The 15750-nt window shown below is 38.9% G+C and overlaps 1 protein-coding gene across 1 annotated transcript in view; it reads right to left on the bottom strand.

The window, feature by feature from the left end:
• The window catches only part of si:dkey-13n15.2 (protein transport protein Sec24C), a 20260-nt gene extending 6987 nt beyond the window's left edge, over window positions 1-13273 (bottom strand). The window contains exons 1-15 of the mRNA XM_017725438.2: window positions 13021-13273; window positions 12280-12623; window positions 9550-9620; window positions 9331-9399; window positions 8264-8375; window positions 6837-6964; window positions 6143-6278; window positions 5054-5157; window positions 4103-4215; window positions 3831-4022; window positions 3459-3552; window positions 2614-2718; window positions 2363-2530; window positions 1430-1526; window positions 1082-1230 (exon numbers count right to left, since the gene is read on the bottom strand). Of these exons, the coding sequence (XP_017580927.1) occupies window positions 1082-1230; window positions 1430-1526; window positions 2363-2530; window positions 2614-2718; window positions 3459-3552; window positions 3831-4022; window positions 4103-4215; window positions 5054-5157; window positions 6143-6278; window positions 6837-6964; window positions 8264-8375; window positions 9331-9399; window positions 9550-9620; window positions 12280-12577 (1836 nt within the window). The 5' untranslated portion in view covers window positions 12578-12623; window positions 13021-13273. The remainder of the gene's footprint in view (window positions 1-1081; window positions 1231-1429; window positions 1527-2362; window positions 2531-2613; window positions 2719-3458; window positions 3553-3830; window positions 4023-4102; window positions 4216-5053; window positions 5158-6142; window positions 6279-6836; window positions 6965-8263; window positions 8376-9330; window positions 9400-9549; window positions 9621-12279; window positions 12624-13020) is intronic.
• Between the last annotated feature and the right edge of the window lie 2477 nt (window positions 13274-15750).

The following is a 15750-nucleotide window of genomic DNA, read 5'->3' as shown; positions in this document are numbered from 1 at the left end:
CATACACGGATCCTGAAAGCTTAAATGATGTAGTTTTGTTGGTAAATATGCTTTCAGCATGATATTCATGCCTATAACTATTGTAGTTGCTCAAACTTTAGGAAACTGACTGGAATATGTAATCAGCTACGTAATATCTCCACCCACTTTCTTCACATTCCTGAATCAAATGCAAATGCATGAGTGTGCATTTAGCATTTTTTCAATGCACACTATGCACAAACTGTGTGTTTAAACTTGGCAGGTACCTGATTATGGAAATGGTCATGTAAACAACATACTATGAGATATTTCATTAAAGCCATTATGGAATTTTAAGGAACAAATAAAGAGACCTGGCAAATGCAGAAATGCATGTCATATTTAAAAAAAAAAAAAAAAATCCACACTAAACAAAACATGTGAACTCAGTTTTTTCGCATTATTAGACTGCTTTGAGGGGAATGTTACATTTTTTTTACATTCTCTACACAATTAAATGGCTAAAATACACAGCAAGTCATTCAAAGTGATTTGAAGTGAAATGCTCCATCCTAGAGAAATCAGAATTTTTCAGTGTTTGTGATAAGAACCACATATCTGAAGTGTAGAATTCCTTAAAAAGCTCCCTTTCAGAAAGTTATTACATGAAATGTTTAATAATAGTAAATTAAATTACTACATTTGTATTGTAGATATTGTGACCCCTAGTTCATATCATCACCATTGCAAAGAAATCAGAGTTGGTGAGTTTCTCTACAAGTTCTCTACAAAAATCAAATCACTCGATGATTTTGTTTATACCTCAATAATTGAATTATTAGAACATTTCAACAGAATTCTCCTTTAGGTGCATGTAAATATGTTAGATGAACTGTTGATACAATCGGACTTTGCACATATTAATGTGCTCTATATTTCACCAAGCCGAAACAAGACTATAATTCGATTACATAATATTCCTCAGATAAATAAACTCTTAAGATTGCTCAAGGACTGTGTACATTTTTCATTCTATCATGAAATAAAATCATCCATTTTAGAAAACCTGTCTCTTGTTTGTGCTTGCAAAGTAATATATACATTCTATTCTCGTTCTCACCTGTATGGCCACACCCCTCGTTTCATCCAGCGACTTGCTATGAGTGAACTCAAATGCCAGGGCTGTGCGCCAATCAAGCGCTGCCATGGCAACACAGCGGGAGTTGGGGCTTGCGAGAAAGGCACCATAGCAACCAGACACACATAATTCTACAAAAAAACAACGTCAGACATAAGTCACAAGCTGTCAACCAAAAACTCTCTCGATATTCCTCTTAACACAACACTTAAAAAGACATTTTATTTGAAGAGCAGAATATTCTGGCAGTGAAATGACAATTTAGCTTTTGCTAAAGTTTACAACATGCGATACTTTTATTAAGGAATGTTAGTGGAGTACTTATATTACCTTTGCTAACAAAAACTCTCAGCTGAGCTTTGTATGCCATCTCAGTGTTCACACTTCTCCTCAGGTCTCCATAGAAACGCTCTCGCTCCACTTCTGACTGAAGAGAGAATCACAACAAGGACACATGCAATTATTACAATAATATCTAGAACATTGCATACTATATAAACATATGATACACCAAGTAAGAAAAACAGCCCATTTAATTCAGAGAGGGAAAAGGGCAATAGGAAAATGGCCATATAAAACAAATTATGGTTATTAAAAGATGGTGATGCTGTATGCAAAGTATAATTGTTATTCAAGAAATTATGGAGGAAACACCTCCAACACATTGGGAGGGGCATAAAATGTGCATAATTTTCAGCACCCTTTCACTCAGCATTTAGAATGTTTCTAGTTCAAAAATAGTCTTGGGTTGTAAAATATTTATATGATACTAAAATTAAGTGTTGTGTTAAACATCCACCAAATTTTGAATGGAAAAAAAATGATCAGACCTATCTGAGAATGGTCTTTGTGATATATATAATAATATTGTAAAGAGAACTCATGTGACGTGAGCTCTGCATATTCAGGTGGTGTTGTAGACCCTACTGTGTCCACACCTCACTAAAAATACTATCTAGCTTTTATGTGACAGAAGATTAGGTCCTTGTTCATTTTATTGCTGGATGTACTGGATTGACACAGTCTTATGACTGCTGAAGATAAAGCTTATACAAGCTCTATCCAAGATTTAGCCTGACAAGTTTACAATAAAGGAAAGAAATTCTGACAATAATACATCAGTCGTTTATTATCGGAAATTTAGTTAATCATAGCATGTGTTTAGTACATGTACACTGTATTTTTAAAAGCTTCCCTGAGTCTTTTAAATAAAAGTTAAGTCCAAGTGTTTAAATCAGCTAGTCTTTACACTGTTTGCAGTACCTGTAGACTGTTGTAGCAGATAAGCTTGCCGCCTGTCAGAAAGGGGATGTGCCCAGGCCAAGCCCCGCCCACATCCTGCTGCGAAAACATAAATAGCTGCATGCTGCAGCCTTGACTGATGCATGCCTTGGCCAATAAGGTGGAAGAGTCTGGAGCTTGAAAGATGGACTGAAAAAATAACACAATAAGTAAACTTTCTTGGACAAAATAATCAGGTAAAAAGTAAAATATTAAGTATTGATTTATTTTACCTTTGGTTTACTGGAGGTGAAGAAGCCTGTGGAACCTTGCTTATCTAAGCTTTCTGTAAGTGGTGAAGAGTGGAAGACCAGAAGCCTCCCAGGACAATCCGCAGCCTGTTAGACAGAGCGCAAGGCTGGTGATGCTCTAGCACACTACTTGTATGTACAGGTGTATGTGAAGGTTTGGGCACCCCTGATCAAATTACACAATTTGTTGATCTTCTTCATGAACAAAAAAGTTAATTTAAACATGATATATTTCCGCTCATTTTATAATAATGCATAATTATTATGTATTATGATTTTAACCTATTGAGAAAAAAAACAGAAAATGTGGCATGTGCATAAGTTTGGGCACCCCATCAGTCAGCACTTGGACTCAGACTGCACTCTAGTTCAGAAATATTCTTGGGTTGATTTGTACGCACATCAAGTTTAAGATCTAATCACAGATTTTCAATAATGTTTAAGTCTGTGTACCTTAATCTTTAATTCCTTGAAATAGCTTAAGGTTTTGATTTTGATTAACCTTTTGGATCATTTTCGTGCTGTAACATCCAACCTCTTATCTTCTTTCTTATACAACTGTAATTCACCAAGCATTCTGATTCATACAAAAGCAGAACATTTTTTCTGATGCAAAGAATATATATAAGGTGCACATGCCACAGTACAGTATCAACTGATAATCTGAGAATGTGAGACGAATTCACCAAAACAAAGGTATTTCATGGATGGCTTCCTGCAGAAAACTCTTATTCAGGCAAATGATGACTGTTTTTAGAAACTCTAGACTGAGAAAACCTTCTTTTGTGTACATTGTGTAGATGTATACAAGGTCAGAGGGGCTCTACCTGTAAGATCTTGAGTGCAGCTGGAACAGGAAGATCTTGTGAGCCTGAGCTATCCTGAGTTTCAGCATCAAACAGAGGGAGTTGATGTAAAATACTTAAAAAAAAATAAAATAAATAAAGGTCACTTTTTTTTACATTTGCTGTATTATGTAAACATTTTTAATTTTTTTAACTATTCATACACAAACAGGGAAAACAGTTTTGAATTCATTATGGTTGTGATTTCACAAATATATTTGCAAATACATCATGTATGTACATCAATCTTAAAGGCACAGTGGCAAAAACTGCTTGTTTAATTCTAAGGTATAAAGAAACTGTCATTAAAAGACCTAAGGAAAAATCTGTTGTAGCATGGTGGTGTGTTTTTACCTCTCCACAATATGTCTGCAGTCTTTGAGTGGCACTAGAAGTCCCTCCCTCACAGGAAGCTCGAGCTGTTCTGTATCTGTGATGACCATCATGTGGGGACGGGACAAAATTGGGCTGAGATCATAGAGGTGAACCCTACTGTCATAGGTCATCAAACCAACCCTGAGATCTGACTGGTCAGTATCTTCCTCCCTGAAACAAAGTCAAGACAGTCAGAGTGGCGGTCACAGTGCACACGTTTGTGTGAGTGTGTGACTCTTATACTGTCATACCCATCTAGAGACAGCAGTAAGGAACAAAGCTGCTGACAGATGAAGTCCAGTTGTCCTGATCTTATTGCAATGGCGGTAACATCTATGGCCAAAAGCAATACAGCAGGCTCACCCTTTACAAAAGAGATATACAGAGAGCAACAGCATAAGTTACATGCACAGACACACACACAAACAGTTAAATATACAATTACTAGCCACTTACTAGCCAAAACCTTTACTTTGGATGCCCACCTTGCTGGTGTATAGCGCACAGTTTGCATTAGTCCGTATTAGTCAACCTCTAGCCCTTCATCAATGCTATGTTTCTGACCACAGAGCCACTCTTGGTTGGATATTTTTGGATATCTAAACCATGTAACTGTTATGGATGTTACAAAAAAGAAAAAAAAAATCATATTACTATCTCACTGCTGAGAACCTATTTTTGTAAGTTAACAGTTGCTTATAGTTCTGGGAACTTTTTTCCTTTACTTCTTTCTACTGTGCAAAACAGTAAAAACAAAACCAAACAACATAGTTAAACATATGTCTATACTGCTTTCCAACACTAGCCCAGCCCACCTGGCAAACTGGTGCTGAATGTTTCATGTCTGGATTTTTGCTTTCTTCCATTCCACCTTACCTGAAGCAGCAGTTGCATTCTGGCACCCGTATAGGTGCCTGAACGTAACTGCTGCACTATTTAATGTGGAATTTGAATAAAAAGCCAACTTCAGCTTCATCGAATTTCTCAAGTCATTTATCATGCCATACGTGTTTCTGATAAAATGGCTAATTATATTAGGTGCACAATAGGAGTCCCTAAACCTGGGAACACAAAAGCCAAACAAACATTCCAACAGTCACCAAACACAGTAATGCCAACCAACCCCGTAGACACACCTACATATCAGGCAACTTGATAAACAACCCATACATAATTCACAGAGCAGAGATCATGTTTAAGACCTTCTGGGTTTCCAGTATCTCATAAGAACCCAAACTGAGCTCCGGTCTCTTCTCCTGGTCAATTCGCTTGCCCTTGTTTGTAGGCTGATATGACTGCCATGGCACTGTGGGAAAGACGAGGGGAAGATGTTTTGTTTAAATTTATTTATTTATTTAAAATTTTACCAGCAAAGATTTTCTTTTCAGTGGTGGTGAAAAGAAAGATCATTAAGTCTCAAATACAAATATAGCTATTATATTCACTACTCAAAAAGACCAGTGAACCCACATGTGTTATCTAAGGTTTTCTATGTAATGTTGATAACGGTAAAATAATCAGACAAAATATTTTGTCTTAAAGCACCTTGCATATATTTTTTAGCTGTAAGTGGATATTTATATATATATATATATATATATATATATATATATATATAAATCCACTTACAGCTAAAAAATATATGTGTTTTAGGCCAAAACTTCATCAAAACTATCCTAAAACAGTCTCTCAAACAGCCATTTCATGTAATCTTTTTTTGTGATGTAGCTTTTAGGGAAATTTAAGACTTTGGATGTCTGGTTCCCATCACCACCACCATGAACAATTCTGCCTCGACAAGCTTCTCTAGAACAAAGCATTTCACATCAAACCACTCTGAATTATTCTGTTCACATGTTTACCATTTAATTATAAATACATTTTGAAAATCAGTAGAATTTCTCTTTAAGAGCACGCTGAGGATGGATGTGTGCCAAAGTGCATTATTGTGCGTTTTTTGTTAGGCTAATAAATATTCAGCAAGTCATACTAGTGCTTTCCAATTTTTTTATTAGAATTTTTTAAAATCCGCGACCCTGACAGAGAAGAGGCTTAGAAAATGGATGGATGGATGTATTTTTAAAAATCTCATTGGATTCAGCAAGGTGTTGAACCCAAAGACTCCATGAGGAGGACAGCCATTTTATTTATTTATTTATTTTTTTTAAGCAAAGACCAGATGGTACAATAACAGGACTACTGAGAAAAGAAACTTTCTTAGACAGTTAAAACTGAAGGACATGAAAAGGAAAAAGAATATGAATAAAGAACAGCCTCTGATTCATTCTGACCTTCCGTGAGTTTGCTGCAGAATGGGCAGAAGAAGCGCTGGCCGCAGTCCTGCCAGCTCATGGCAGGGCTCATGAAGGCACCACACTCCACACAGCCTTTTACACATTCCCCAGCCTCACACACCGGCACCGCCCGCTGCACACACAAAAAATACACACATGCTAATCCACAACATTAAACTGGAGCCACAGGCTAATCTTAACTAACAGAAGCTTATACGCCCCTTGAAGGCCTTCAGTGACAGTTGTAATGGACATCAATTTGTAAGCAGTTGCAGAGAACCTTGAACTCTTATGATTTCACAGATGAAAATGATTTTGCTTATTTTATCTAGCAGCACCACACCTGTAGCTTAAAGTAGATCACGTTTTAAAAAGGGTAAAGCCAGGGCTTTCTCCCTGTATGTATTGAACCAATAGCTGGCTAGCACGGCTGACTGACAGTGATGACACTATTGTTGCTTAGCAACAGGAAGATGCATAGTAAGAAGCAGTACTAAAAATTACAGAAACAAACCCCAAGGGAAAAAAAGAGCATGCAGTGCCCTTGTGTTTTTCTGTCTTAAAAAAAAATCAACTACTGATGTTACCAAGTCTGTGTTGGCTGGGACAGTGCGTCTCTGGGCTTCAGGTACTTTTATATCAATCTGAATATATATATTTATATCAATATATCAGTCAGTTGCACACATACCTCTTGATTCTCAGGTTTGGCCAGAGGGCAGAAGATTGCTGCTAGAGGTAAGTGGCTCTGCTGCGCTGATTGGGCTTCAACAGGGAAGCTGTAGGATGTGGAGCGGACAAAGCGAGCAGTGGCATTACCTACAGAGGAGAAATGAATGACAAACGAATACTTCACTTATACACAGCCTGGGAAGAGTTTCGGAACATCTTGGCTTTTTTTTTCCAGAAATCTGGATGTCCTCACTGTTTATTTTCAAGCAATACAAACAAATACATGCCAAGAATTCGCTGATATAAAACAGCCATTTGCTAATACTTTAGGCATAGTAGGCAGCAGGTTCATGTTCATCGAAGTATCCTTCTTTGTATGGAGAGCAGGTTATGTCTAAATAATGATCTGACCACTTTCTTTTGGTCACACTGGAACCCTTATAATAAAGGTTGGAGTACTGACATCAAAACAAAGGAATAAAACGAAAGGGCTCTGGTATTTTTCCCAAGGTAGCGCTGTTATAAATACTGTTATAAATATTTACATGTAATTGACACATTTTTACTTGAAACAAAAACTGTCTGGAAAAGGAATTATTCTAATTTTGACCAATTCGTGTTAAAAGTATAAGGTGCAGATAAATTGAGCCAGTAAACCGCACTGTATTTGAATATTGCTGCTACACCTGTACCAAAATGTTGTAGAATAATTATGTATAAATCTCATAATCTTATAAATAACCAATTACCTCTTACTGTAGATGTAGCCCTTTTGTTGATCCATGTTATTTAAAAAGACAACTAATCTGGGTCATTTTGGCCCATTAAAGAGTAAACAACAACGGACTTCATTTACCAACCATTTTTAAGTAAAATGTCTTCTTAAAAAACCACTTACGCAGTTGTCACCGGTGTTTTCTATTTGAGATTTGTTCTTAGATAAGAACAGAATCTATGCACACTCAAAAGCACAAAGCGGCCAACAATACTGTAGTTTAAGAACACGCCATGAATCTGCCGTACACGTTTTTTAAGGACAAATTTAAGGATAAACCTAGGAAGATATTGGTGAATGAGAACAAATGTTTTTAATGCAAGATTAAGCAAAAGCACTGGAAATGTGTGAGTGTGTTTCACGTTTATTTACTACACATAACGTGAGCTTGAAGAAATGAATGAAGAAATCAGAACTGGCCATAAAAAAGTTCCACTGCATGCCTAGTGCGACACTGTTTTCATCATAATGACCTTCGTGATTCTTTACAATGTCAAATTATTGCAGACTGACAGAGACAACATGCACATGTGTTTTTAAAATATTTTGAAAAGGGAGAAGTCCTCAAACTTTTGGCAGGATATCTACATGTAGCTAAAAGAAAAATATAAAGGGGTAGTCTGGATTTTTGAAAATTCCAGTAGGTGTAGATTTGTGCTGTTGTGCAGTACCTCTGTCCTCTAGAGTGCAGGAAGTGGTAGAGAGAGGCGGGACAGAGGACTGAGATTCTGAGGTAAACACTTTTCCCTCCCATTGAGCCCTGTCCTCATTTAGCACCTGCACCTACAGGATGATTGAACAGGTTAGAGGCAAACCAACAATGAATTACACTTCAGTCCAGCAAAAGGTAGAACAATGCAGGACAATTTAGCAGCGTCTGTGGCAATACAGTAGCATAAAGGCTACGTTCATGATTAAAGGGTTGAAGTGGCACACATGCAGTTTTCTTCCTAAATGTGACAGATCTGATTTGCTCAGTGCAGTGTGTATGCAACCAGGTTTGAATCACTTTTCATATGTGCTTCATATAAGCTGCACATAAAAGTGGACACAATCTGACATATTTCTTCATTTGAGAGCAAAAAATACACCTTTTTCAATTCCTCTGTCTGGACAGTCAGATCAGAATTCATGGAACATTTTTTACATTAGTCCAACTCAATTCCATGGCAGTGGGAACAGATCTCAGAAGGCAACATCATCAAAATGCCTGTTACTATAGTTATGCGATTCATATTTAATACTAGAGGGAAGAGTATCTGTTAACTTTTGAATTGCCATTTTTGCAGTGCATTTTCTTCCCTAGTATTGTTCTTCATGGCAGACGAAAGTCTTTTATATTTGAACAGCTTTTGCAATTGCAAAACCACAGAAATTTATCCTTTCATTTACTCCTTTCTGTAAACTTTCTTCACCATGATTATTTTGGTCCCCTTAACTTTAAAGTAGTACACACACACACACACACACACACACACTTTTCTAATGAAAATTTTCTTGTCCTGTCTGTCTTTTTTTTTAAATCACAATTCATGTATTCAGGTCCTTTCAGGGCCAGCTGTTCACACTAATGACAGTTATGGGTCATTTACAAACACAAACACAAATTTTCAAAGCAGAAAAATCAGATGTGAGCAAAAAGGTATGTAAATGAATCATATCCAAACTTCTCCAGAATAGACAATATGATCCCCTTTGCTTAAACAAAGACGGTTAGTGGAAGTGATATTAGACTTACAACACTTGGGAGTAACTGAGGGTCCATTCCATAGCGAGACTCTGATTTAGGGCTGGACACAGGACTAGTCTGCATAAAACAGATAGAAAAAAAGACAATCAGTATTGAGCAGCTACAGTGTAGCAGTTGCTGTATACATACATCACTGGAAAGATGAAAGTCAGTTATAAGTAAGTCAGACATTAGCCTGAAGTGGGACAGCTGTCATATAATTCTTACTGGCTGTGAATTTATTCCCTGCGGTGCCATCTGTGTCGGACTGCTGACATCAGGGACAGGTTTCAATACACCTGTGCATGAAACAGTGCATAATCAGAAAGAAAGAAAAGAAAAAATAAAACACAGGCAATATCAAACAAGTTATCAACAGACAGGCCAGCAATGTGATACCACTAAGAGTATTACCATAGTACCTCCAAGAACAATTACACTCATCAGAATCAGAGGCAACTGTCCATTTTAGCATCAACAACTAAAACACTTTCACAATGACATCAAGAAAACACAATATTTGAAGATTAGAATGAATTAAGTATGAAAGACTGATAGAGCAACAAGTATTGAAATTAACTCTACTATGTTGTCTCTAACAAATCTTTCTATCTATGAAACAATAACTTTATATGAGGAGAAAGTAAAATTCTTCATTTCCCATTTAACTGCTTATTAGAAAGGACATTATCAAGAATGGTGACAAATTTACACCTTTTCAAAAGTAGCCTAATTGACATATTCTATTCACATTAATGAATAACACATCTTCTTCTTCTTTCGGCTGCTCCCTTTAGGGGTCGCCACAGCGGATCATCCTCCATCCATCTTGCCCTATCCACTGCCTCCTCTACTTTTACACCAACCATCTCCATGTCCACCTTCACTACATCCATAAACCTTCTCTGAGGTCTACCTCTTCTCCTTCTACCTGGCAGCTCCATCTCCAACATTCTTTGACCAATATATCCACTATTCCTCCTCAACACATGTCCAAACCATCTCAACCTGGCCTCTCTGGCTTTATCTCCAAACTGCTCCACCTTCACTGTCCCTCTGATCTGCTCATTTCTAATCTTGTCCAGCCTTGTCATTCCCAACGAAAATCTCAGCATCTTCATCTCCGCCACCTCCAGCTCAGCCTCCTGTCTTTTAGACAGAGCCACAGTCTCCAAACCATACATCATATCAGGACGCACTACTGTCTTGTAAACCTTCCCTTTCACTCTTGCTGCTATCCTTCTGTCACACATCAGCCCTGACACCCATCTCCACCCACTCCATCCTGCCTGCACCCTCTTCTTCACCTCTTTTCTACACTGTCCATTGCTCTGGATGGTTGACCCAAGATATTTGAAGTCATCCACCTTTACGACCTCTACTCCTTGCATCTTCACCTTTCCACCTGCCTCCCTCTCATTCACACACATGTATTCCGTCTTGCCTCTACTGACCTTCATTCCTCTCCTCTCCAGTGCAAACCTCCACCCCTCCAGATTCTCTTCCACCTGCTCTCTACTCTCACCACAGATTACAATGTCATCTGCAAACATCATGGTCCATGGAGCCTCCTGCCTGACCTCATCTGTCAACTTTTCCATCACCATTGCAAACAAGAAGGGGCTCAAAGTTGATCCCTGATGTAACCCTACATTAATGAATAACACTAATCCAGTATTTTATTCACAGTGGACTTGGCTGATGCCAATTTCTAGTTAATTTATTTTTACTTGCTGCTAGGAGCAATTTAAACATGTATTCACATGAGCGTCACACTTATTCATGGAGATATCCCAGATATAAATCTGTAATGCACTATATATATCTTGTTGTATTTTTAAAAATAAGGCATTTCCAGAATATAAGATAATGATTAGCACTTTGTAAACCACATTGCCTCCAACATAATGACCTGCCCGTGATGGGACTCTTCTGCTTTGGAGTGATAAAAAAGGATAATATTTCTCCAACAAAATACCCTCCAAGTAGCTGAGTGAGTGGTTTTCAATTGCAGTGTAAAAATACTCTCTCAATGCTCCTTAAGAATAGGAATACCACTCTCATGTTCCCATTTTTCCTTAATATACAGGTCCCAGACAGCTTCTAAATCTGTTGATCCATTATACAACTTCAAGACGTTTGTGAATCATATACTGATAATTATATTTTGATATTACTGTTATTATGGGGATCTAAAATTCAATTTAATGCACTTCAAAGAAATGACTTTAAAATTGTAACTTCATGGGAAAATGCAGAAACATCTTATTTTTAACTTAAGTTAAAGCTACACAATGTACGTTTTGGGGATGTGGAGATGTGGAGCGCAGAAAAACATTTTGTAACATGGGTTGTGCTTTGGACCCCTTCCCTGAGCGGACGAAGCTGATGACTGCGAGAGAGTATTCAGTTAAAACCTGGTGAAGGATGTGAGTGAAGGATCTACTACTGTCATCATATCTTAATCAGTACAATGTTGATTTTGCATTTGAGATCTAAACATCGAGCTGGACCTCCTTTTTGAACTTGTGTGTGTTACATTAATACATAAAGCCGTATGCCGTGGTCCCCAAAAATCCCGGAAAATCCAACCTGACGCTTCTGACTTAAAATGATTATCTCGGGCTTTACAGAGCGACTCGAAGCAGCACACGCGTTATATTTTAGCATGTTTTTTTTGCTCGTCTTGAAACACAAGGCAAACACAATGTAAAATACAGCTGCAGTTTTTAATTTTATAAATTATGTCAGCCATAAATGGAGATGACCATATATGGGAATGGACAGAGAGTGACGATACAAGGCCAACAGGCCACAAGAAAACAGCAGCCAAAATACAAGAATAAATGTGAACTGTTAAGCCAGCAATATCAGTGGGATTTATACAGTACACTAATCTAATTCCAAGGAATCCATCTAAACAGACAGTATTCAGAGAACATGAAAATGCTTACGTACCATTACAGTGTGGCGGTGAGGGGAACCAGCAGGGTGCCTGTTGAGTAAAGCCAGAACCCACTGCACCGCCTGGCACTGAAGGTAACTGCCACATAGGACCCATGTCAGTCGGTCTCCTTTGAGGTGCAGCGGTCGAATGGAAGGGTTGACAGGACGGAGGAAAACTGCTGGACGTCCCAGGAGAAGAGCCAGTTGGAGGTAGGACGGGGGCCCAACTCCTGTAGTCTGGCCATGGCTGCTGGTGTTGATGCTGCTGCCCATAGCCAGGGTCAGCAGGGTTAGTGACTGGAAGCTCCATTCCCTTTAGACCAGTTCAGGTACTGTTTCACTTCTTCCACAGCATTCTGGTGGAAAAGAGGACCATATGAACACTGGCTGTGCAATGACAATGTCATGTTTTTTTGCAATGGGGCAAAATGGTCTGAACTAGACAGCAGCTTTGTGATTGAGGCTGGCGTCCTGTTGGCCAGCTTCTTGCTCGAATTTTCCCGTTCCACCTTAAACGGCGCAGCGGTTAAACCTCGACTGCTGCACCGTTTAAGGTGGAAGGGGGAAATTTGAACAAGAAGCTACCCAATAAGGAGCTGACTTCAGTAGCTTTGTGAGGAGACAGAGACACGACAATGTGCTAAAGACAGACAGACGGGCTACAGGAACATGTCATCAATTAAATTAAGCTCATTTGTTAGAAAGAAACGTCAGGAAACGTTAATTTACTACAAATGCAACACTAGGATTCACCTCAGCAGCGTTCAGTCAGATGCTTCATCAGCTGATGCTATGGCTGCATCATGCCGGTAGCTTCCCTTCGCCCTTTGAGCTCTCATTTTATACCTTTTCTCTCGCCTCGAACAATGTTTTCATGCCAGACGTTCATTCTGAAGCATTCTGTCCCATTAACTGATCAAAGACTTTAAATATTAGCTATGTGAAGGGCCATTTGCTTAACTGTTAGGTCAGGTTAGCCTCCATTCGTCTCAGCCTCCGGTAGTTTACGCACATCACGCACAGGGTGACGTAGGACGTCAACCAGCGCAAAATAACTGTGAGAGACAGTAAAAATAAGGATTCCCAAAATTAATATGTTCTGTATCGCTGTATTGGCAGCATGTTTAAGACTAAGGACTTAACATCGTGCTCAATATAAAAATATAAACAAAATAAAAAATAATAAAAGTACTTCTGCGTCAATACGACTCACAGGGCACGTTGAGCTGCAATGCCACAGCCAACCGCTGGGTGTCAGTGTTATGTGTTAACGGCCCACTTCTCTGTGTGCTGGGCGCATGTGTTTAAACCGACCCTCTTCAATGGTCAGGACCACCACAGAGCAGGCATGATTTGGGTAGTGGATCATTCTCAGCACTGACACTGACGTTGTGGTGGTGCGTTAGTGTGTGTTGCTGGAGTTTTTAAACACTCACTGTCCACTCTATTAGATACTCCTACCTTGTTGGTCCTCCTTGTAGGTGGAAAGTCAGAGACAATAGCGCATCTGCTGCTGCACAGTTTGTGCTGGTCATCACGGGACGCTGACCGCAGGAAACTGTTGACTGGATGTTTTTGCTCTCAGTCCAGAAGTAACACTGAGGTGGTTAAAAACGCGTACCACTCGTATCAACACAACACACACTAACATGTCAGTGTCACTGCAGTGCTGAGAATCATCTACCACCCAAATAATACCTGCTCCGTGAGGGTCCATGGGGGTCCTGACCACTGAAGAACAGGGTAAAAGGGGGTAACAGAGTATCAGAGAAACAGATGGACTACAGTCTGTAACTGTAGAACTACAAAGTGCACCTATACAGTAAGAAAAAAAGTGTATCTCCATTTTGACGTTTGGACAATGGACAAAAAGAAATGACCCAGAATGACTTCTGCTCTGGTTCCATCGACTTACATATGTCTTTTCCTGTAAACTTACTATGTCTTTTACCATTATGTTAAACTCAGCAAATAAATATAATACAATTTGCATAATAATTTCACATTTTTGTTCTGCTCTCTGTAGAGGATGTGCTCAATTATTTTCACTAGGAAAAAGAACCAATTATGTAATTTAGTGTTCTTATGACTGTATCTCCATGTATAAAAACCCAGTAAAGTCAAGGGTATAAAGACTATTAAGATGCTTCTCTAAAACTCTCTGGAGGCCAGTAAAGAGACACTAACACCAGAGCACTCACTGCATTTCATCAAAGGCCTACAGACTATTCGTGTGACGTGTTCTGTCTACAAGCACACGAACTTGAGATGTTTCAGCATCAGTAGAAAAGCAGGCCTTATCCATTATCTATTGTTGCTTATTTAATTTATAATGTGTGCTCTTTGTGAATGGCCTTTGTCCCCACAGCGTTTTCTTATTGTGAAGCAGAACCTGTGACTAGATGCAGACTGTATCATGCAGGTTGGAATGTGTAAGTACCCAGAGGTGTCCTTTCAGGAAAAAAATAAACTCAGTACAAGAATGGAGGTAGAGTACAGAGAGGTGATGTAATAAATATTTCATGTGCTCCTCTTTGTGCCCTCGGCCCAGTCTTGTAATATTGATGTGGTCCAGGGGTCCTGAAGGCTGTGCTCTTAGCCCATGTACAGAGCATGCACACACACACCCAGTGGAGGTTACGCCTATAGATGTACAACACAGCACCTGAGATACTGTGGTCGTCAGGGACAGTGATGTCGTCAGAGATGTCACAGAACATCTCATAGGAACAAAACAGGATGTTATATCACATGGAAACCAAAGCGTTTGGAAATAAAATGACTTTCAATTAAGTCCTATGAAAGACCAGAGTCTCTACCAAGACTACTATCAGCAGCTGCTTTGGTCAAGGATCATCAGTGTTGACCTCACTGGTTTCTTCAGTCTCACTGTTGCACTGCTGCCTGTGGCACTGCTAAGTTATTTCAGTTAATTATACAGTACGGTGCAAAAGTCAGAGACCAACTATAATGTATTCAATTACCAGTCAAAATGTCATATGCATTTCCAGAGTTAGTGACAAAGTAGAAAACATATTAAATAGAAAGGCCTCAACAACTAAACATAACACTTATTATATTAAAGCCATACATGTTCTACTATGGACATTAAATAAATCTAAACTTCTACTTACCTGAGGTCCAACGGGATCCAGGTGAGGTGGGATCCAGGTTGCAGGTACCTGTTTAAAAGAAAGCCCAATGTTGAATAAGGCCAGCTTATAGGTTCTGTTCATATATTGAATGTGCACATCTGTATGAAGAGAAAAGGACATATTGTGTTTGTATGTAATATATCTGCATATTATTTGTTTTCTTGTCACCCCTAAATTTGAACAGTGGTATGACCCAGATCCAATGTAGGAGGGGCTACCAGTTTAAGACGGAGGGGGGGCAAGAGAGGAGTTAGTTCCTTTGTGGTTTGGGAAGGTCTGTGTGGCATTGCAGCCTCAGATCTATCAGAGCAGAATTGCACTAGTTCTG

Source organism: Pygocentrus nattereri, chromosome 20 (assembly GCF_015220715.1).
Source record: "Pygocentrus nattereri isolate fPygNat1 chromosome 20, fPygNat1.pri, whole genome shotgun sequence".
Classification (NCBI taxonomy): Eukaryota; Metazoa; Chordata; class Actinopteri; order Characiformes; family Serrasalmidae; genus Pygocentrus; species Pygocentrus nattereri.
This window is presented reverse-complemented; position numbering and strand designations above follow the sequence as displayed.